The sequence below is a fragment of the Leptonychotes weddellii genome, chromosome 13 (genome assembly GCF_054177405.1).
Source record: "Leptonychotes weddellii isolate Sample4059 chromosome 13, ASM5417740v2, whole genome shotgun sequence".
NCBI classification, from domain to species: domain Eukaryota; kingdom Metazoa; phylum Chordata; class Mammalia; order Carnivora; family Phocidae; genus Leptonychotes; species Leptonychotes weddellii.
This window is the reverse complement of record NC_138381.1, coordinates 32,423,780-32,446,361: the sequence shown is the minus strand read 5'-3', so window position 1 is coordinate 32,446,361 and position 22,582 is coordinate 32,423,780. Positions and strand designations below refer to the sequence as shown.

The window sequence follows — 22,582 nt, the reverse complement described above, 5'->3', positions numbered from 1 at the left end:
AGAAATGACTGGTCCTGAGTTGCAGGGACCTGCGTCTGGAGGCGTGATGGCAGTGATGTTGCATGTCTGCTGGGCTGAACCCAAGGCCGGGGAGACAGACAGAGAGGAGTGTGTTGGTTTGCTTTGTATTCTCGGGTTGCCGGAGTGAGGGCACAAAAGCCAATCTTTAACTAGTGAATTGGAACTTTAATGTTTACCAAGCAGATACAGCTCCCACTCTCCCCACCCCCTCCTCCCCTGGCCAGCTCCCTCTCCTCCCCTCTTCCCTGTCTACTCCCTCTTCTGGCTGCTTCCACAGGCCTTCTGCTAACTGAACCTAGCTCTTCCCCTTTAGCAGCCCTGGTGAGGAGCCCTTTCTGCTGTCAGAGGAGCAAAGTGCTGGCCACTTCTGGCCATGTTGTCTGATTTTCCTAATCGAGTCTCTCCCCAGAGGCCCTACATCTCTAACTTCGGAAACAGATGGGGTCTTCCTGGAAGACAATTGCCTGCAAAGTCCCAAAGGCACGGGAGCTGGGACTAAGTAGCAGGGGCCTATTTTAAGGAACAGCATTCTTCCAAGAGGTCCCCTGTGCACACTTAGGCCCCAGGGAAGTCTCCAAGTGGACCTCTCCAGCCCAGCTCACAGTTCCTGACCTGTCATGCATGCCTTGTGTCCAGGCTGATTCTCAGACCATTGCGCTCATCTCACATACCTGTCTTCCTCCCAACTCTCTATTCCCAGCCTGCCCATATCCTGAACAAAACCCTTGAGCAACTCCTATACCCATAGTCATCTGGGTCCCCCCGAAAGCAACTGGTAGTGCTAAAAAAGAGAGATGGGCATCCTGGCGTTGGTCCTGGCTTGGTCATTTGTTAATTGTGTGACTTTGGACAAATTGCTTAATCTAAGCCTGGTTCTCTCCATGTGTGGGGGATAATCCTGATAACTTCCTCATAGGGTAGCTGTGAAGATAAAATGAGGTAATGGAGGTAACATGCTTGCTTCATGCCCATTGGATAGTAAGTGCTTAATAAATATTAGTTGTTATTATTGAGCAACGGTCCACACTACCCATTTTGTAATAACCTGCTGTCTTGTAGTGTTGATATTTCTGTGCATATGTGTGGCTTCTGTCTCTAACTTCATGGAAACCTCCAAGAGGGGTAGGGATGAGTTTTCTAAACACTGTTATCTGCCAGGATGCCTAGCACAGTGCCCGGCACACACTCAGGAAATGCTTGTTGATGGATTGAGAAACTGTCCCATGTTGACTGTACCCTACAAATAGGGGAACAAATCTTGGATATGGAAGAGGGTGGGCTGAGGAGGGGCAGGGGGCCAAGAAGAGAGATCAAGAGTGTGAGGAAGACAGAGACGGAGAGTTTAAAAAAGTGGAATCACTCTACCTAGATCTTGGCAGAAGATACTGCTCAAAAGGACCCTGATGAGCTTTTGTGGTTTAATAATCTCATTCTAACCAAGTCATGCCGAACTCAAAAACAATAATCCATTTGTGACACTGGTCCAGGAATGATTCCATCAGCCATCCCAAGGACTTTGGTTAGGCTGGTACCCGGGGATACTGACCTCTGACTTGTAAGAATAGCCATTGTGGAGTGTTTTCTGAGCTTTCACTTACCCCTAGAGAAATGTCAGTTCCCTTCTCAGTCCCCAAATGAGGACCTATATTGAGGGTCATCTCTAGTTCTGCCTCTGTTGTTTTGTTGTTTTTGGTGATGGTGACGTGTGTGTGTGTGCGTCAACAATGGTACTGTTTTCCTTGCTGCCGACAGGTGAGCTCTGGAACTTGCTGGGAAACAGAATGGGTTGCCTGCACTATTTTCTCCCCTCTTTTTCTTTCCAGTGAGAAAGTGGAGGGCTGGTTTTAATGGATTGATTCTATTCTAATGGATTTTGAAGTCTGGAAAAGTGCCTAAATTGCTGAGGTTACCAGTTTTCTAGGTGCTTTTTTTCAATTGCTTTCTCCTTAGTCAGACACACAGTGCGCTCACTGGGGTACCTAATGTGGTCACCCCAAACAAGAAGAGGTCTCTCTCTGCCCCCCCTCCATCAAACAGGTGACCAGGAGCACAGTCTCAGCTGGTGGAAATACCCATTATTTGGTTGAGTGACAGCATTTTGCTTGGTCCTGTCCCTGCATTTGCCAGCATCATGCTTTCTCTGATCTCAAAGGAGAGAACCAACCAACAATAATAACACAAGTTCTGCTTTCTGGAATCCACTTTAAAGCATAATTTTATTTGGTCATTTTGTTTTTTATTTGTTTCCATGTGGGTTTGTGTGGAGACAATATGCTCTGGGAAGTTTGAGCTTCAATCTTGTCTTTTCTCTCTGTCCCTCCCCCTGTAGGCTGTGCCTTCCCTGAGAATTGTGATGAGGTCTTTGAGGCCACGAGTCTCCCTGTGAGGCCTTTGAAGAAAGAACAGGCATTCCAGGCACTGCAAGGGGACTCCAGGCTATGTTTTAACCCCACCATTGGCTTCTCCTCACCCCTCCCAATCTCCCAACATACATTCATGTTTCTTTTTGTCCTTTCTCCCAAACTTGCCCAACTTGTCTTTGTGATTTCAGAAAAATGCCACTGGATCTCCCAGTATGAAGGATTAGCACAGATTATGGGGAACAGTGTTAATTATCGGTGGAAGGGGGGCTGGCGCGCTGCTCCAGTGTGCTCCTGATTTCCCCTGGGCCTTTCTGCCTGGTAATAAGCCTGCTTTAATCTGGCAGGCCCCTTGGTGAAATCAGCACCACGGACAGTGGTATTGATTGCTTCTGAGAAACCATCACAGCTGCTCAACCAAATTACCTTTGATATGTGACCTTTAATGTAATTACTGCAACATCAAAGTATTTCTATAAATTATTAAAGAACTAATACACTCCATCATTTAGCTATTCTATTATATGTAAAATAAACAACCACAAGTTAATGTTAGATCCTGAACAATCCACACTTGCTACTGAAATTCTCCCAGTCCCTGGTCTCTCCCCCTTCAAAATCCTGAATCTCTCCCTCCCACCTTCTCTTTCTGTTTCCCCATCTAATTCCCAGCTTTTAGCCATCACGAAACTCCCCAGCAATCTCTCTCGGGCTGATGAAGGGCCTCCCAAAACAATGTGGTATTTTCTATTCCATTTGGGTGGCTCTAAAATATCTATCACAATCTTCCCCAAAACAAAGTACCATAAACACTTTATTAATCAGCACAAACCTTTCTCAGAAGCCTTTGATTATCTTACAATATGGCTTTATGCTTCACACATAACATGGGGCGATGTGGAGCATATTTCTGCCATCTTACAGAGGGCACCCAGAAAGTAATTACTATAATATATGTGCGTATAGCTGCGCTACTAAAAAACCAACTGGGGAATGGCCACCGTGCCAGAGCCGGGCTCCACACAAAAACCTGTGTGGTGCACGATTTCCATACATTTGCATCCGCGGGTATGTTATTAAGATGACTCAGCCCCGTGCTTTGCAATCACAAGTACCAAAATACAATACAAAGGCTGTCTTAATGGAAGGAAGGCCCTCCCCTCCCCTAAATGGGTAAAGAAGGATCTTTGATGCAAAGGAAGGCTGCCCCGACCCAGGGTTGCATTTTCTGTCTACCTGGTTAACCTTTCCCGCTGTGGGGCAGAAATGGAAACGTGTGTTTACATACGGGTTTGCCCGGTAAGAATGTAAACATGCATGTGTAAACACTGGTGAGCATACATACAGAATACACGTGCTCCCCTGCAGTGTCCATTGTATAAGCTTAACCACGGTATATTTGTAAATTCTTTAAATAATGCCCACAAACACATCTTTCCATAAATTTATCTTTAGATACTCGGTGAGCCGTATATCTACCCCCCCCCCCTCCAATCTCTGTGAACCCACAGGAGAGACCGCGCAGACCCTTGACCCGAGGAACACTTCTTATTTTATAGTGATGAACTAGCCTCGATAATAGCCATGGCTGATATCACACCCAGTTAGGGGGGCCATAAATAATTCTCTTCTCCCACGCACAGAAGCTATAAACCAGGGCTGAGGCGCAATAGTTTATCAAAGACTAGGGCTGGCTCCTTAAATAAACCGCGGTGATCTCACTTGCGGCGCCGAGCCTGGGCGAGGAGGCGCCCCTCCCGCTCCGGCCCCCACCCCCGCCCCAGGAACAGTCCGTGTCTGACGTCGATCGGCGGGCGCTCGGGCGGCCCGGCCACCCGAGACCCCGTGGGGCCGGCGGAGGCAGCTCCGGGCGCCAGGGACACAGGACACCCTGCGTCCCCGCCTCTGCTGCCCGCGCGGGCAGAGCGCGGAACAGGGACCCGATCCGAGGCGTCCCGAGGGCCAGGGGAGGAGCCTCGCCCGAGCTCTGCGGCCGCCGCCGAGTTCGCCCCCCGCCCGGGATTCCGTCGGGCCTGGACGGCGCAGTGCGGAGGCCGCGGGGCGAGCTCGGAGCCCGGCGCCCACGCGCACTCGTTCGGGCCCCCAGCCACCGGGCTTCTGGGGGCGTGGGGGGCGGCGCGCGAGCTCCCGAGCGGAGGCAGGCACGCGCCCGGGCCCGCGATCCCCCCGCCGGCCGCGTCGCCGCCCGGCCTCCCGAAGTCGCCCCCTGTCGGCGCTTCCGTCGCTCGCGCCTCGGCGGGCGCCACTTACCCCGGGCAGAGTCTTCTGCTCGTGTAGCGCGCTCTGGGCCTTCAGCGCTGACTCACGCTCGCAGTAGGTGAGGAAAGCGCAGCCTGGGGAGGGAAGCAAGCGCCGAGAAGGGTCAGTGGGGCGCCCCTGGGCCGCCGACGCGCCCTCTCGCCGGCCCTCCAGTCTCAGCCCCTCCCCGCTCTGGGTCCCTCTCCCCACCTCTCTCTCTCCTGTGCATTCCCCTGGAGCTTTCTTGCCTCTACGTTTTCCTGTCTGTCTGCTTTTTGTCCCTCGCGTTGCTTTTCTGTTTTGCTCACTCGCCGAAGTCTCCCCACCCTGCATCTTCCCCCCCCACACCACACCCCCTCTCCCCGCGAGTCCCTTCCTGTCCCTGTGCCCTCGTGCCTCGGCCTTCTCCCTCCCTCCTTCCCTCCCTTCCTCCCCCCAGGGTGCTGTTCGGTCTCAGCTCCAGCACCTCCCGGAAGGGGCAGCTTCCTGCTCTCGCCCCCAGCACCTCTAGTCCCATTGGACCATGAACTCCTTCTGGCCCCTTCCGAGTGCTGCCGGCTGCTCCATCAGGGATGATGGAAGGACCGTCTAGACCTGCCCCTGCCGAATAAAGTCTCCCATCTGTAGGGAGGACCCCAGGCCTGTCTGTACTAATAAAGTGAATGGGACTGTCCCTGTGTCCCCTGCTGCCCCATGTGCAGTGATATCTCCACACCCCTCCAGTCAGAGCGCTTCTTGGGCATATCTAGCCCACCAGTGCTCAACACTGGACCTCTTGCTCTGCCTCTAATTCCCTGGGCGGCCCTGGCAAATCCCATCTCCTGTGCGGCTTCAGTCTCCTCATGTGTGCACTGAGAGGACTGACCCAGTGGGCTCCAGGGTCACGCCAGTGTAGTTTTCCCCTTAAGTGACTCTGACCATGCCTCACCAGGGAATCTGGATTTTACAGAGCAATGTACCTAACTCAGGGGGGACTCTTTATGCTGGCCCTTCAGGCATGGTGACAAAGCAAAGAGCACGCTTGCTAGTGGGAGAGTCTTTCTGGCAGTTTCTTCCTCTGCCTGAAGTTACGGCTGAGCATGGCTTCCGAGGCCTGTAAGACCCAGGCCATAAGGGAAGTCAAAAAGCCAACTTTGGCCAACAGAAGCCTTGAGTCTCCTGGGGAACCATCCCCTCAAGCTTTCCGAAGGCACCCTGAAGCCGGGCCACCTCCCTTGTTTCCTGGTCTTCTTTCCCTCCACTGCCCCTAGTCTTTGTTCTCATGGTCTTCTCACCCGGTATGCCTTCTCACCCCATTTTCCCATCTTCCAATCCCCACCATTTTTCAAGAATCTGATCAAGTTCCACTGACTCCAAACAGCCCTTCTTGACTGCTCTAGTCCATCCCAAGCCAACCTCACTTTTTGACCACCCATTCTCATGGCCGTTTGTTAACTACTTCCCAAGTGCCCACTGTGTGCTAGGCTCTGTGGCCCAGGCCCTCTTCCTGTGAGGTCTGCAGGCTGGTGGTGCCTACACCAACCCTTGTTACCAGGCTTTCTCTGGCTTCCTGCTCCCAGGGAAACAGAGTGCTCTCAGCATCCTCGGCAGTTCCTTTCTCCTCCACCACCCAGTGTGTGTATGTAGGGGGCAACCCTTCCTTCTCTTCCAGTATAGAAATTGGTCCTGCCGCCCACCTTCCGAGAGGAGATGGAAGGGAATGTATGTGTGAAGGGGACAGAAAGATAGGAGGAAGGAAGCAGGGAGAGATACCCATGAGGCAGAAACTCTCAGCAACCTGTGGGCTCTGTGCCTTCCCCACCTCCAACTCTTGCCCCAGGCTGGGAGGACGTGCAAGTGCCAAGAAGCCTCTCTTCCACTCCATCCCATCCCTCCCCATCCAGACCCCAGATCACCCTGCCTTCTCCCCCCTCCTCACTCCTCCCTCCTGGTCTTGGCAGACGGTTATTGATGGAGACACCAGGGGACTGAAATGAATAGCGGTCAGAGGCCCCCATGACGTCCTCCCTCGTGCTGTTGCCTGCCTCTCTGGGGGCCTCTTTCCTCCTGTCCCTTTCCTGGCCTTGTCCTCTGTCTGTGCCTGCCTGCAACTGGGAGGCAGCCACTGTCTTGCTTCAGGCAGGCAAGCCAGCTAGGGACAAGGTCAGGGACAGGTGTGGAGAGGGGAGAAGGAGGAAGGTGGCAGGAGGAAGAGGGAACAGGGAGGAGTCGGAGAAGAAAGGGGAAGTAGGAGGAGATGAGAGGAAGGCCCGGAAGGGGAGGAGGAGGAAGAAAGGGAGAAAATGACCACATTGTTGTGGTCCCGGATGTCAGATAACAAAAGAGGAAAGGATCCCAGGAAAGAGAAAGGATCTGTTGCTTTTTCCCAGCTTCCAGGAATTTCTGCCGGTGTTTTTGAGACCTCACAGCCGCTGTGAACCAGAATCTTTGAGGGAACCCCCAGACCTCATGTGACTGTCCCTGACATCTCCACCCCTTGACCTCACCTCCTTCAGTTCTTCCTCTTGCCTACCCCCTTGCCTCCTTCCTATTTCTCAGCTCTGCTAGACACATTCTGCCTTAGGACTTCTGCCCTGATTTACCCCGCGCTCTGCGTGCTTGCTCCTTCACTCTCCTTAGGCTTCTGCTTGAATGTGACCTAGTGATGCCCTTTCTGACCTCCTTTCACACAGCACACCTCCCCAGCACACACCTCCTCTCTGACCCCTTGTCCTGTTTACTCTTCTCTTTGGCACCCCACTGAGCTATTAACATTACATGTTGGTTCCTTGATTGGCAATTTCCCCACCCTCCGAGGGAGGTCAGGGACTTGCTTCTGTCCCATTCCTGCTTGGTTCTCAATGCCCACAGCAGGGGCGGGACCTCAATACATATTTGTCAAGAGCACTGAATCCTGCCCAGCAACTTGTGCAGGACCAATAGGTGGGGGGCATGTATCCTCATCTATAAAAAGGGAGAGCCATCCCCCTCAAAGGTTTGTGGGGGACCTACCAGCCAATGAGTACTAACAACCTCAGCAGAGAGCTCTCTAATTGCAGAGCACAGCCTAAACAAAAACTCACTCTTGTGGTCAGGAGGTCAGAAGGCAGAGTCCCTCCTTCTGTCCCTCTGCACGTCTGCCAGGAGGGACCAGCCTTACAGAGGCGCCGGTTGGGGCAGACCCCCAGGCCCTTCTCAAGTGCTCTCTTGAGCCAGTCCCATGCCACAGCTCAGCTTGGCTCGGCTCACTGTGTCTCACTAGGGCTTTTTTTTTTTTTTTTAAGCAGATACGGATAAGCAGCTATTAACCGCTAACTCCAGCGTTCAGGAAGGGACTGCATCTGCTCCCTGGTGGAGGGCAGAGCCCTGGGTGGCAACCTGGCAGGGAGGGGGTGGCTTCGGAAGGAGAGTTTGCCATCACAGGGTCCTGCAGAGCACGGTGGGCCTGAGGTGGAGGCTCAGGTGGGACTTGGAGTGGCCAGGGGAGGAGAGAGTGCCCAAGCCTCACCCACTGGCACTCGCTGGCCTCTCCTGTGTAGGGCAGGGGGGTGGGGCACACAGAACCCCACTCAGAAACGCTAGTTTTGACTTCCTGGTGCTCATTGCTGCTCCTCACCGGAGTTGTGGAGTTGGGGAAGGGGCTTCCAGCTGCAGGGGTGTGGAAGGGGGGCCTCAGCTCAGCGGTCACCATAGCTGCCCTGCTCACTCTCTGTGACGTGCTGTGCTGAGCTCACGTGTCCCCAGAGACACATCTGTGAGGCCGCTTGGGAATTCGCAGTCTATTCAGTCTCTTCAGGAAATGGGATTCTGTCCCAGAGCAGCTGCTTACTGAGCCAACAGGGCCTGGGAGAGGAGGCTAGACCAGGCTCTGCACCTTGAGAAGGTCTGAGAAGGGAGCACCTCTCCCTGGGGATGGGGCGGTGGCCCAGCATTCCCTCCCTGGTCCGGCCCTACAAGGGGGCTCTTCCTTGTGCTCACAGAGAGAACAGGAGTCCACTGTGGCTGTTCGGAAAGGCAGAACAATTGAAAACCACCGAAAGGTCTCTCAGTGCAGAGATGGTTTTATGTTTCAACCGTGGAATACTCTACAGCAGTTAAAATGATGAAATGGTCCTAAATGTACCAGCATGGGAAGCCACAGTCAGATGCGAAAAGCAAAGTCATGAAACAGCATATGCCATGTACATGCATGAAGACATAGTCCATTAGTTCCTTGTGCACCTGAATCTGTATTTACACCATGGCACAAAGTCTAGAAGGTGTCACACCAAGCTGAAAACAGGGAGTCTGTGGGAAGGTGGGGCACGTCTCCCATAACATTAACCTTTTTTGGTTTGATCGACACAGTTAGACACCAGAATGTATTCATGTATCACTTGCACAATTAACTTTAAAGAAAAAAAAGCTTTGCTGAAAGAGGATAGGATAAAAAGGGAGGAGGTGCGAATGCGTGAGCCAGACCCACAGCCCATTTTGAGAGGACAGTCAAAGATCACTGGGCATCAGCTTCCTAGCAAATTATTCATGAGGGAAATTATCATGTGAGGGTCCAGCTATGCCCGGTCTCAAATCTTCCTTTGAGCTCAGGAATCGAAGCAGATTCCCTCCACCCAGCGAGCTGTGAATGGCATCTTGGTCCTGTGGCCCTGAGTTCCCGATGTTTGTGGGATGGAATCCATGACTGATGGAGCCCAGAGCCTCCCCATCTCGGCTCTCCAGTTCTCCCGTTCAGCCGAGTGAATCTGAGGCGGGATCTAAGGTGGGGAGTGCAGAAGCGACTATCTCTGGCGCTATGACCTCGCCGCTCAGCTCCCATTTTTCCTGTCCCACTGTGCTGGAGGGAGGGTCCCCCAGCACCAGCCCCTCCCCTGAGACTCCCATCCCTCCTGAATCATGGACCTGAGCAGAACAGAACTGCAGCCCAGTAGAGCAGGGATGGACTTTGGAAATCATCTGGGGTGGGAATGGGAGCAGAGAGATGTCACATTTTGAGAAAAGTCCCATGACAGTGCCTCCAGCAGCAGCTGCCTGCCGGGGTTCCCTGCACGAGGCGGCCCACACCCTCCTGCTTCTCTTCTACCATGTGCGCTGAACACCGGGCTGCACTCACTCGTCCTCATGCTGACATTTAACCTCCTCCCACTCATCCTTTGTATTTACTTGTCCTTCCCATTTGTTCCTTGGCTTGTGTCTCTGAAGAGACCGTCCATTCTGTGAGGGCAGAGACAAGGGCTTCTAAATGGAGGACTGAGCTTCTAGCTCAGGGATCTGCGGACTGGGAGACCAAGAGAGCCATGGGGTGGGAGAAGGGGAGCCACCTGGCACTGAAGAGAGAGTGGGAAGCCCTGCGGGGAGCCGGGAAGGAGGGGAAGGGAGAATGGTGTGGTCAGGAGAGGTTAATCAGGAGCCGCCCAGGATCCAGGCAGCCATGGGGAGGCAGGCAGAGCTGGTGGTGTCAGGAGGGCGTTGCTGGGCTGAAGTGCAGGTGGGGGTGGCAGACACCCCCTCCAGCCAGGCAGCCTGAGGATGATGAGGCGAGGGGGCACCACTGGTTCCCGAGGAGGTGGGCGGGTGCCCTCTCCCACGTGGGGGAAAAACACAGCCCCGGCAGAATTAATTGCACGAGATGGCAGTAATTTACAAAGCCCCCGTGTGCGGGGATAAAAGGCCCTTGTCATTGTGAAGTGAAGGAAGTACAATTTCCTGCCCAACTCCAAGCAGGGCTGAAGCCTGGGGTGTAATCATCACGGAAGGGAAGGCTCCCAACGTGCTCCCTCCTCCCACCCAGCCAGGCCTTGGCTTCCCATTAATTGAATTACAGAATTAGCCAGAGGAAGGTGGCCCTAGAATAGGAAGATCTGGACTTTAATAAAACATCAGAACCTTCAGGGCCTGCTCTTGGCTGGCCTGGAGGAAGTGAGAGGAAGCGAGGGCCTGGGAACGGGGTGGGGAAGGGAAGGGAGCAGGAAACGCACCAACCAGCCAGACCAATGGGTCGTCAAGGAGGGGCTCCCTGTTCAGTGCGGTCTTCTTGGGCAGTCCAGGAAGACCCCCTCCCCGCCCCAGATCTTCCCCGGTAGACCTGCCTAGTTCCTGAAATCCCATCCTCAGGGCACCACCCCTCAGTGGTTCTCACTGAGGCTGCACCTGAAAATCACCTGGAGAATCTTAAAAAACAGATACAGTCCCTGCTGCTGAGAAATTAAGGCAGAATCTCTGGGGGTGGATAGAGAGAGGGAGGGAGAGAGGGAGCATCCGCCAGCCTCCCAGGAAAGAGGGCCACGGGTGTTCTGAGGCCAAATCCGCCCCCTCCTCCCCGCCCCACCCCAGTTCCTGTCCCCCATGGTCTGGGTGAGCAAGGGTGACCTGTCTGGTGCTTTCTGGAGCAAATGTTCCCTTCCTCCTTTCCTACGCACGCAGGAGACACAGCTGCAGAGCTGTCCCTCATGTACACGCTCTTCCTCTGGGAATGTCTTCCCATCTCTGTGCCTGCCCTGGGTCTGCACCTCCTTCAAGACCCACCTCTTTAGGTACATACCTGGACCCCCACAGTCTCACCTTCCTCTGATTCCTGCCCTAAGGGTGAGCCTTGTCTGCTCATCTAATCCCTGAACAACTTGAGAATGGGCCCTTGGGGCTCAGCAGAGCCCAGTGACAGGCAGGAGAAAGAGACCAGGGGACTATGACACTGTCTCTGCCTCTTTCCCAGTGCCCAGCCACTGGGTGACCCTCCTGCCAGTTTCCCAGGACCTGTCCTGGTGGTTCTGGTCTGCCCCCCCTTCCCCAGTCTTTTCTACCTGGACCTTACTCCTTTCTCCCCCTTCTCCAGAGGAATGCTCCCTGCTGGTACTGCAACAGCTCCTGTGGTTTCCCTCTCTCCATAGGAGAGGGACAATGAGCCCACCCATGTGTGTGACTCTGACTTCCTCTTGCATCTCCACCTCCATGGGGTAAACCCAAGCCTGAGCATCCTTTCCCCTGCTGCCTCTGCCATGCCTCTCTCCTTCGGAGCCCACATGTCCTTCTAGGAGTGACGGAGCTTCCCCTTTTCCATGAAGATTCGCCTGACCACACCAACCCCAGCATCTCTTAAAGCCCTTATCGATGGCAGTTAGAACACACATATTTGTCTACCTTGCATTTATGTGTGTTTTGCCCACATGGAAATCTGATATTATAGGAAATGCCATCTCCAGGGTCCTCTTCTCCTCCCAGTGTCAGACATCACTGAATGCAGTGGTGGTTAAACTTCATTCTGCCCCTGCCTGGGTGACAGTGATCTGAAATGCTGGGGAGAGATGGCTGGCTGCAGGGGAAGCAGGGTGTGTGGAGAGGGTCTGGGACGTCTGCCCTTCAGCTCAGGCCCCTGATGGTGGCAGGAGCCATCCATCTTCCTCGGAGGAGACGTGGCAGGTGGGGATGACAGGGCTGCCGGCAGGCGGGGGAGATGGATGGCGCCCTCAGCCAATGCATTAGGGCTGCAGGCCTGCTCCCTCTTCAGGGCCCTCCAGGGCTGAAACTCTACCCTTGGCCCTCATCCTGCTCTGGGGCTCAGCACTGCCCTCCTGCATCAACTATCTTTAAACAGGAAACTCCAGAGGCGAGCGTGGTAACCTGTTCAAGTGCTTCTCAGAGATAATGTTTGCATGGCGTGGGAAAGTTAACCTGGCTCTCTGCGACCCTAAGCGTGTCTCTTACTTCTCCCAGGTGTTCTGCCCTTTGGGGCCGCAAGGCAGAGATGGACACAGAGCTGGGGGATAGGGATGTCCCCAGACCTAGACTAGGATCCCCTGGGGAATGGGACCAGCCTTCTCTTTCTCTGCCTGCGAGGCACGGGGCAGGGCCCAGGAAGCTCAGACCCAGGGACCTCATTGGCTCTGGACCTCAGAGGATGAAAGGAGTGGCGGGCAGGCCTTTGCCAAGTATCTCTCCTGCCCATTGCCCTTGTTTACACCCTCAGCACTGGAGAATGACATGCATGGTGTCGGCTGCAATATCTTTATGGCACTGTGAGAAAGGACAAAAACTGGACATGACGTATCGATGGCCTCTCCCCTCTCTCAGCAAAGAGCTCTCGGTGGTGGAGCCTGGCCCAGGGAAGGTGCGAGCCTTTCTGAGGCTCAGCCCAGGGGCAAAGGACCACCTGCTCCGCTGACCCCTGTGCCAGCTCTGTTCCCGTAGCCGAGGGGCTGCCTTGTGCCCCATCTCTCGGCCAAAAGCTCCTGCTGGTTCCCATGACAGCGCGTGGTGCTCCCTTTCATCCCTGTCTTCGTGGGGGGCTTCACCGGACACAGTGCTATTGTTCCCATGAGCTCAGCCTTCTTGTACCTCGGAGTAGGCCACGGTGATGTTATCAGCATCTGGCAACTGGACAAGTAGAGACCTGAGGCCCCTGATGGCTGCTTGGGGCTCAGTTGCTCTTATCCCCTCCAGCAGCCCTGCGTAGTGTCTGGACCCTGGGGGCCCTCATGAGAGATGTCCTCCCTCCACACCCCCACCCCATGGCTTGCACTTGGGACAAAGGGCTCCGGGATGACCTCATTCTCTTCCTGCAAGGACCCAGGTGGAGTCAGCTGGGCTCTCTGGGGCTTCCCTGGGCCACAACTACCTGAGCTCCCTCTACCCCTAGTGCCCTCTCCAATGTCAAAGTCAGGCCATGGGCTCCTCCACAGAGGGCTCTATCTGAGCATCCAGGTTGGATGTGAAATGCATGTGGGGCACTTGTTACTCACACGGATGCCAGGATAAATGCTAAAGCACAGACACTGAACCGTGTTCCTGTCTAATTAACGTGGTTGGGGAGTTTAGATCTTCCTGTTTTGAATTTTCTCAGAACAGGGAGCACCTACCGAGAAGACAGGCATGACTCAGTGGGAAGGGACTGCTAACTGAGTGCCACAGGGGAAGGGGCTCTCAGGAGCTCCCTTGGCCTGACCCAGCCCATCACTGAACTGTGGGAGCTGGGCCGTCTCAACTGGTCCGGGAGGGAAAGCATGTTCCTGTCTCAGAGCACTTCTGTCTCTGTGCTCTTATCTCCACTGCTGGCCTGCAACTGTCTCTCCTTCTCCCCCTGTCTTGCTGTGGCTGCAGTGCTGGGCTGGCTGACCTCAGCCAAGCTGCTGACCCCTGGCCTGACACGCTGAGCTCCTCAGTGCATGGGAATGACATGGTGCAGGACCTGAGCCCCTCAGCGGCCCCCAGTGTTTGCCAGGTCCTGTGTGTGTGTGTGTATGTGTGTTTGTCTGTCTCAGGCCCACAGAGGAAGCTCAGCAGATCCTTGTTGAGTTGCATAGAATTCCCTTTGTTGGAGATTTACATGGTGGTTGGACCAGCTAAATTAAGGTGGGGGTCATTTTCCCCAATAGGATCCCCTTCCGCAGGTAGGTGGAAATGTGGGGGAATCCCTCCTTGGTATGCTCCTGAAGCCCCCGGCTGCCTCCCCGAAATTGTCCCTGGCATATCCAGAGAGACAGCTCTCTACACCATGATGTCCTTGTGCGGTGGGGGATGAGGCTCTCTTGGCTCCTTTCTCCCGTGAAAGGAGAGATCACACCCTCAAGGCAGGGGATTGAGGAGTCCCTTTGTCCCTCTTCTCGGTCACACCAAACCACACTTCTCCCCAGCGCATACCCGTGTCACCTCTGGGCCTTAGCTCTGGCTCCTCTCCCACCTGAGGTGTCCTCCCCGCTTGCAGGGGCAGGGTGGGGGAGTATCCTCTACCAGCTCCCACCACCTCTGCAGCCCTCCCCAGCTTCCCAACACTCCCCGATTCTCCTTCCAATGAGTTCTTCTGCGTCCAAGTGTCTAAAACATAACCACGAGGGCTTGGCTGAACAGAGTTTTCTGCTGTTCTCATCTGCAGAAACACTGTCTTCCTACCAGAGCACAACTCATGGGGCTGGGCCTGTCCTGTCCATCCTTGAACAAGTCCCGGAATGGGGGCTTCACAAGAGCAGCTGAGCTGCTGAGAATCAGAAAGGAGGGCATGCCAGCTCCACTTTGATTGGGCTCGGGCACTCAGGACCTGCCAGGTGAGGTGAATTAATCCCGCCTCTCTCTCCTGGCTCCTTCCTAACAGCCCCTAATTCACTTAAAGAACAAAAAAAAAAAAAAAAAAAGAAGCAGCACACCAACCAAGAAATTCCAACCTCAGCATCCAAGACAGGCTATTTTGAAAAGACCAATAGCCAGGAGTCCCATATTACAGGATCAATGTTTGGAAAATGTGATTTTCTTTACAAAAGCAGAAAAACAATCTCACACAGTCCTGGCAGGCCATGGTCCAGCTCTCAGCGGAGGGTGTCTTTCCCTCATGATCTCGGCCACTTAAGCCACTCTTCTGGCTTGGCATTGAGCTTCACCCAACAGCAATAAGATAGGTTCAATCATAGGCAGTTAGCAATATTTAACCTGAGGGCTGCAGCAAAGGAGTAGTTAGCAAATGTGATGGTTATGCTGGCCTTGATGAGTTAATCCCTCAAACTCTCTGAGCCCTGGCAGAGGTAGCCATCACACTGTAGGAGGGACAGAGGCTCTAGCCAGTCAGCTGGCCCCAATCCTGGGGAGGGATGGAGATGCTCACCCTTCATTCATTGCTGACCTTGGGAATGCCCAAGGTGGGCGAGAGGCAATTAGCAAATGGGGAGGGTGACCTCTGGGGGGTGAGACAGAGCCTGGCATTCAGCTTGATTTCCTCTCTTCCCAGAGACTTACCTACATCCCACAGAGCCCACCAAAAAAGAAGACTGAACTACCCAATGTGCTGACGTGTACATCAGACTCAAACCCTGTGACTGGGATGGGCGGTACTATCATCCATGGCGGGAGGGAAAGATGATTCATTCACTCACTCATTCCACAACTATTTACTGAGGGCCCACCATTTGTCAGATGATAAAAGACATAAAGGAGACCCTAGGTGAACAAACTTGCAAGGCTAGGTGATAAATGTGCAGGGGCATACCAGCCAAGCCAAGGTTTGTGCGGGGCTCATGCTAACAGCAAACACTGATGATTGGTTATCTGCTGGGCATGGGTCTAAGTGCTTCAAGGTATTGAATCATTTAATACAATAAGTCTATGCACTAGTACAATAATCACCCCCATTTTACAGAGAAGGAAACAGAGGCACTCGAAGACAAAAGACTTGCCCAGAGCCTGTGGCCCAGTCCCTGGTAAAGTTGGGCTGCCAGATGCGGCAGGCCTCCTGCAGAGTCTGTGACCTTAACCCTGGGCTCTGCAACCTCCTGGAGGAGGATGCTGGGCTCTGCTCAGGGCACGGGCAAATCAGTGCAGGGCTCCCTCCCACTTCCTTCCTTCCTTTCTTTTTCTGTCTCATGGCTAGAATCCCATATTCTCTCTTGCCCGTCTATTTAATTCCCGTTCTTGACTACTCCAGGATACACCATTTTTTCCACCCCTAAATAGGGTAACATCTGTCACCTGCCACCCGGTGCCTCTGGAAAAGCCATTTAACCCCCATGGCCTGGTTGTTTCCATCAGCAGGACCCCTGGGAGAGGGCTACAATCTCCAAGGGAGGGGGTCTGGCTCTGACAGTAGCCTCTGCCTTGTTCTGGAAGCCCTGGGTATTTTGGGTAGTTTGGGTAGTTTACGAAGTCCCAACTCAACCCTTGGGCCTCAGGTTCCTTAGAGGGAAAGGGAGCTGGTAACACTCACCTGCTGGGGTCATGGGCCTATCACTAGTGGGGGAGGGATTACTAGAGCCACCGTCATCGGGAGCAGCTGTGGTGATGTGGTGCTAAAGGTGCCCTACAGTGTGAAAAAGAGCCTTGGTATTTAAACCGTCTGGTGTTGTCCTCTTCCCTTGCGTGGGATCTGCGCACTTGACTTGATTGTAACCTCCCCACCCCAGTACATACTCACCAGGACAGGGAGCTTATCCGGTTCCTGGTCTCGAGTAGGCCAGCGCACCCGGGGCTCGGAGCGCCTGACGGTGTGTTTTGTGTGTTTTGTTTACTCCTGTACCTAATATGCTAATGACAGGAGGCAGTGATGAGCTGGTGGGGACCTGAGTGACAAAGAGCTGGCGTCATGCTTCCCCAAAGAGGCACCTTAGTGTCAATTGTTTCTTTTGTGAGAGGAATTGTTAAGGCCTGGGAATGTGGGCTTCTAGGGCTAGGAAGAGGAAAGGGGGGATCTCAGGCAAGAGCCGTGCAGGTCCTCGGCAGCGTGGCGATCGGACAGCCTGGGATGGGCAGCCCCGGCAGGGTGGGTATGGAATCCTGTGCCCTCCTGGAGAGGGAATGGGTGTGAATCGAACACATCTGTGTTACTCACTGACTTCTCAAGAGGCCCCATGAGCTCCAAAGTGGCGGCGCCGGCCCCATCTGCTGTGGACCCTTGTTGCCCTGCTCCTGGCACAGGGCCCGTCATGGTCACAGGAAGCACAGGGCAAGGGGTGGACACTGGTTTGGCATTAGAATGCCTACTGAAGGCAATCTCTTGATGTGTAAAACAGGCTCCAGCAAGTCACCAGATCTCTCTGGACCTCGGTTTCCTTTTCTGTGAAATGGGTTTGATATCCTTGCCCATGAGTCTGTGTCCCCACTATCCAGCAGAGTCCTGGCACAAAGTGGGTCCTAGTGTACATTCATCAGTGAATGGATGGGTGGAACAGGAGAGAAGGAGGAAGTGTACTCTGTTCTTTAACAGAGAAGGAAAGGTCCGTGGGGGAACTGGACCTCATGTCCCTGCCCAGCCTCCTGTGCTGAGGGAGGAGAGCAAGTATCCGAGAGGACTGAGGGCCCAGGGCAACCCTGAGGAGGAGAGCAAGCAGACACTGGGTGGTCAGCATGGAAAGCCCTAGATGAAATGTGTAGGAAGCAGAGTAAATCAGCATATGGAGGTGCATCTTTAAGGATTTGCACCAAATGGAGGTAACGGGTACAGATTAGTGTGAGCATGAGGGGGCTGAGTCCGTCTGGGATCCCCGCCCTTGCCTGGGAGGATGATGAGCAGCGGCCAGGGCTAAGGGGAGGGGGAGACACAGGTTGAAATGCTCATGTGTCCTAGATGTGTGTATGGTTCTATTCTCTGTTCTCACTGCCCTCAAGAGGGTCTGAGGGCTGGAAGGAGTGGGGGATCCAGGGGACTTCATGAGCTGTGCCAGGTCGAGCCGACCTGAGGTCTGACATTATCACTTCCATGATGGGTCTGACTCCCACAGCTGGTCAAGGCTCGATCTTTGTATCCCCGGGTTTTATCCTTTCTCTCAGCTTCCTAGAAATTTCCATTAGACCTCTGCTTTGTCTGGGCTGAGCTGACTGAGCCCCATGGCCAAGAAGGCCAGCTGGGGGAGCGGAGGCCTAGAAGGGGAGAGCCGGGCAGTGGGGTTAATAAAAGATATGGCTGCTGGCCATCTTCCCTGGCATTTCTACTCCCAGGCAGCTGTGGCCCTCATCTGCGGCTCGGTACAGAGGCTCCTCCCTGGCTTGACACACCCTGTGAATTGCCGGGCACCAGCAATGTGGGCTGTGGCTGAGAGGCAGAGCTAGCTGAGACCGGGGGTTCCGGGACTGGAGTGAAGGAGGTAGGAGTGGCAGCAATGCAGACGGTGGGAGACTCGTGGGTGCAAAGGCCCCCACTACACAGAAGTGGGGAAAGATACTGGGCTGGAAGTTGCCACTTGGATCAGAGGCCAGGACAGCACCCTTCTGGCAAGCCCCTGGCCTTCTGGGGCCCTCGGCTTCCTTGTCTGTAAAATCCTGACCTGAGCAAAAGATGGGCTCTGACATAATTCTGGGGAATGAAAATGGGAAGGAAGATTCAGAGTTCTGGATTTTAATCCTAATTCTACTTGTTTTTGAAGGCCTCGGTGGGACAAGGTGGGACAATCCCCCCCCCCCCCGCCACCACAGCCCATGGCAGACCTCTGAGGCCTATTGCCCTCAATTCTTTCACTAGATGTCCAGGGGCACCTGCTCCTTCCCAATCCTGGCCTGGGGAGGGAGGAAAGGATTGGAGAGGAAGACGGGCGGCCAGACCTCAGGGGCATCCAGCCTGGGGAAGGACTGGGGACAGAGAGACATGAAAGAAGCCTCACCAAGTGGTATGTGCCCCAGCGACCACCACGCTTCTGACCCCAGAGGCCTGGGGAAGCCTGGGACAGAATGAGTGATGAGGGGGCCCCTTATGGAGGCAGGGAGTGCCCCCAGGAGCCTTGACAGAGGTGGAGAGGAAGAAGCGGGGCTTATTCCCAGCGGTTGGAGTGAGCGGGCTACGGTGGGGACCCAAGTAGGGCAGCAGGCATTTACAATCAGACGGTGTGCTCCTTAGAAATGCACCCCAGTGTCATCTAGCAAGCGGTTACCCCCCCTCCACTCCCCCCTTTCTCGTCTCCTGTGGAGCGTCTGTTCCGGCAGGCTGGATTGGGAGGGGAGGTGCAGGGCTCAGTGGGCAGCAGTAGCCCCCTGGTTTCACAATGGCCCAGGCTACCTCTGCCTCCCATGACCAGTCCCTCCGTGAACCTCGTGCAACCTCACTGCCTGTTTCGTCTGCGGGTCTATACATAGCGATCTCGATGCACACTCTGGAATTGGATTTGATGTAGCCCTCTGGACTCGAGCTAACTTTTGGGGAGTAGTTTTCTTGGGAGCCTGCCAGTCCAATTCCTCCCCCATGAACACTAATTACTGCACAGACCTTCTCCATGAAATCAGCGCTGAAGCCATTCCCATCCAGGCGGCTCTCCAAGACGAAATTTTTCTACTGGGAACCGACAGCCGCAAATAAACCTACCATCTACTTAGCAACAGAGACCAAGAGCAGGCGGGAGGCGGGGAGGGAGGGGGGACGCGGGGAGAGTGGGAGGGAGGGAGGCGGAGGAGAAGAGGGTTCGCTTCTTTTCTTCCTTCTGTTCTTTATTTTACAGAAAGGGTGTAATCAGCACTCTCTGGAAAGGTGGTACAGGGTGTCTCATAAGACAATGCAGGGGCCCAGGAGGAGGCGCCGGGCCACCTACTAGGCCAGTACCTGTTCTTTGCTGCTTGAGCTTGGCCAGAGCCCCCACTGCACCGCTGGACACCACTGGGCGCCTCTGGCAGCCCCCTGGCCTCTCCAGGTTTTATTCCGTGCTTCCCCACCCTAGCCTCCCCAACCACCCTGCAGACCCGGCCCATGCCTGGGCACTCTGTCTCGTCTTACTGAGGATGGCCTCCTTCCACCTCTCTGCCTGGCCAGCTCCCACTCATCTGCCACGGCCCAGGCAACAGCCCACTTCTGCCAAGCAGCACCCCCTGACTCCTCCAAAACCTCCATTCTGAACTCCAAAGGCCTGTGCCAGGCACCCAGCAATGGGGTCTGCTCTGGCTCCTGCCCCCTCGGAGCCTGCATATCAGCGACCAAGGAAGGGGTGAGCATTAGGCTGAACAGGAGCTTCATAGCACCAGCTCCTGTCTGGTGTGTCACGGTGTGCCTGTGAGGTAGAGGCCCTCTCCTCCACTTCCCCAGGACGAGCCTGAGGCCCAGATTGCTCAGGCAGGACGCTCATGGCCATTCACGACCTCGGAAGAGGCAGGGCAGGGATTGAAATCCGTGGGTCTGTTTCCCAAGGTCAGACCCTGTGCTCTCTCCCTTCTGACTCCCCTGGGATAGTTCTGGGAGCTGTGCGTGTTTCTGCCCACCCTGTGCCCCAAAGGTCAGCCCAGGGCCGAGCACTCAGCTCCTATTTCAGGAGCGTTGGAAGCCAAAAGACAGAAGAATTTCCCCTGGAGGTTTCTCAAGGCCCAGGGCCGGCCCAGTGAGCTCTGATGGCCTTGGGCCACTTGGCAGGTGCGGGCACTCCAGCCAACAAAGCCAGAGAGCCCCTCGGAGCCTGCTGGGGGTCATGACACTCTGTACCAACCTTGCCCAGTTGGTAGAAGAGCTGTGCCCTCCCTTGGCAGAGCCCCTCTGCATTGTGCCTAGCTGTGTGTCCAGGGACACTGGGGCCAGGACCCCTGCCAACAAGTCACCTCTCCCAGATCCCATCACTTCTGTCCAGGGCCACTCCTGCCACCAAGGCTTGGTGAGTCCTTCCCCCTCTCTGGGCCTTGGCGTCCCCATCCATCAAATGGCTGTGATGATTCCCCAGCGCTTCCCTGGCTGGTGTGTGTGGGGGGGGTGCGGGCAGTGGGAAGGTCTGAGTGCTGCTTTGATGTCAGTTGTGTCTCTCAAGGCCCCTGTCCCCTGGGCCTGTCCTCATGCCCATTTGGGACTCTCCTGTGCCTGCCCGCCGCCATCCAGGGTGGATGAGTGAGGACAGAGCCCAGTTTTCCTCTCCAGTGCAAAGCATCGGGACTCAGAGAGAACCCCAGTGGGTCTAGGAGCGTGGCTTCTCAGGGCAAGGAGAGGAGAGGATCCCTGGAAGACCTCTTAAAAGAGACATCAAGAAAATGGGTTATGCCCAGGGATGAGCCACCTTTGTTTTTGGGGCACCTGCAGCCTTAGTTGTAAGGAGGGGAGGGGAGCTGGGGGAGCTGATCTGTGCAGCCTCTCCCATCTCAAGGCCATGTTCGGAACGGGGCTTGCACAGTGCGTGGCTCCTCACCTTTGAACTGTGGGGTTTGGGGCAGGTTTCTTAGCCCCTTTCTCCCTCAGTTTCCTCCCCTGTACAATAGGAGATGACCAGCACTCACCTCACTGGGATGCTGAGGGTTAAATGAGACCATATAGCCAAGTGTTAGAACAGACCTGGTATGTGTAGCTGTACCCGGGGTCAGGGAGAGCTGGGAGTCACAGGTGTGTACCAGCCACCAGGGCCTGAGGAAGCGCTTTCTGTGGATCAGGGATGTCGTGGAGCCCTTGCTGACATTTTCTCACTTGACGCAGTGGCTCTGTTTTTGTTTTTGGTGTGTTTATGAAACCTGGCGAGCCCCAAGAGGCGAGACCAGAGTGTTGCCTGGACCGGCAGATATCATTCAGTGTCTACAGAGTACATCCCAGCTCCAGTCGCTGGCTGGCATGAGACACGTCCTCCAGAGGACGAGCCTGGGCCAAGTGGAGCTGGTCACCGTGGGCCTGGGGCCCACAGGAGCATGTATCTCTGGGCAGCTGAGGGCCACCCAGGCTGAGGCTGGTGAGGCCGGGCCCTGGGGGTCCCCGGTCAGGGCGAGGAGGGAGCACCTGCTTCAGCGGAGCACCAGACCCGTCTCCAGCTTCCGTGTGAGTGGCTTCAGCTGGCTCCAACCCTTAGGCCTGGTGCCGGGGCCAGCCGACCCTCGACATCAGGAAAGCAGTCTGGGCTCTGTACACCCTTCCTCTCGGCGGCTCTTAGATTTGCTAGTTTTGCTTCCCTGCTTAGGTTCCTGGTTAATTTTCCTTAGAAAAACTGTATCCTCCTTTCAGCAGAGCTCAGCTAAAAAGGACACACTTGTCATGGGGGATGCCCTGTGGGGAATATGGCAGTGGGTACACCTGCTCTGTGTTCTGGAGCTCAGGCACCATGGGCTTTTGGGGACTAAGTGGGGATGACTATGGGAGCCAGGCCCTTCCTGACTAACGTAAGCACCCTCCTCCCAGGGAAGCACCCCCGAGAAGCATCCGTGGGAACAAAGAGGGCCCTAGTAGCAGGCAGAGAGCAGGGCAGTTAGAGATGCAGGCTTTGGCATTAGAGAGACCTAGGCTCCTATCTGGGCTCTACCACTTCCTGGCTGTGTGATCTCAGGTAAGTTCCTGAACCTCTCTGAGCCCCAGTTTCCACACTGTACAAGAGAATTGATGCAGGCCTGTGGTGACCTGTGGAACTCCCAGGGCGGTGCCAGGCCCCACACATGTCCCTTCTGTGAGATTCTTAAACAAAGGTGTCCTGTGGATCATGCATCCTCCCTGAGCTGCCCTGGACCCTCTCCTCTCCATGGGATGGCGGGGCAGTGGCCTTGGCCCCATCAGCAGGTGTTCCCTCCCAGGCCCAGGCCTTCCAAAGCCTCAGCCCCTCTGTGTCTGCCCCTCCCCTCCCCACCCCCTT

At 55.0% G+C, this 22,582-nt stretch overlaps 1 protein-coding gene across 47 annotated transcripts in view; it reads right to left on the bottom strand.

Annotated features, from left to right (window-relative positions):
• Nucleotides 1–22,582, bottom strand: part of CELF4 (CUGBP Elav-like family member 4) — a 293,404-nt gene that overhangs the window by 212,332 nt on the left and 58,490 nt on the right. For 46 of the 47 annotated variants that reach the window (XM_081801335.1, XM_081801336.1, XM_081801342.1 and 43 more), the window contains exon 2: nucleotides 4,653–4,735. In XM_081801335.1, the coding sequence (XP_081657461.1) occupies nucleotides 4,653–4,735 (83 nt within the window). Of the gene's footprint in view, nucleotides 1–4,652; nucleotides 4,736–4,850; nucleotides 4,952–22,582 lie in introns of those variants that run through there. The other variant, XM_081801373.1, reaches the window with a different exon arrangement.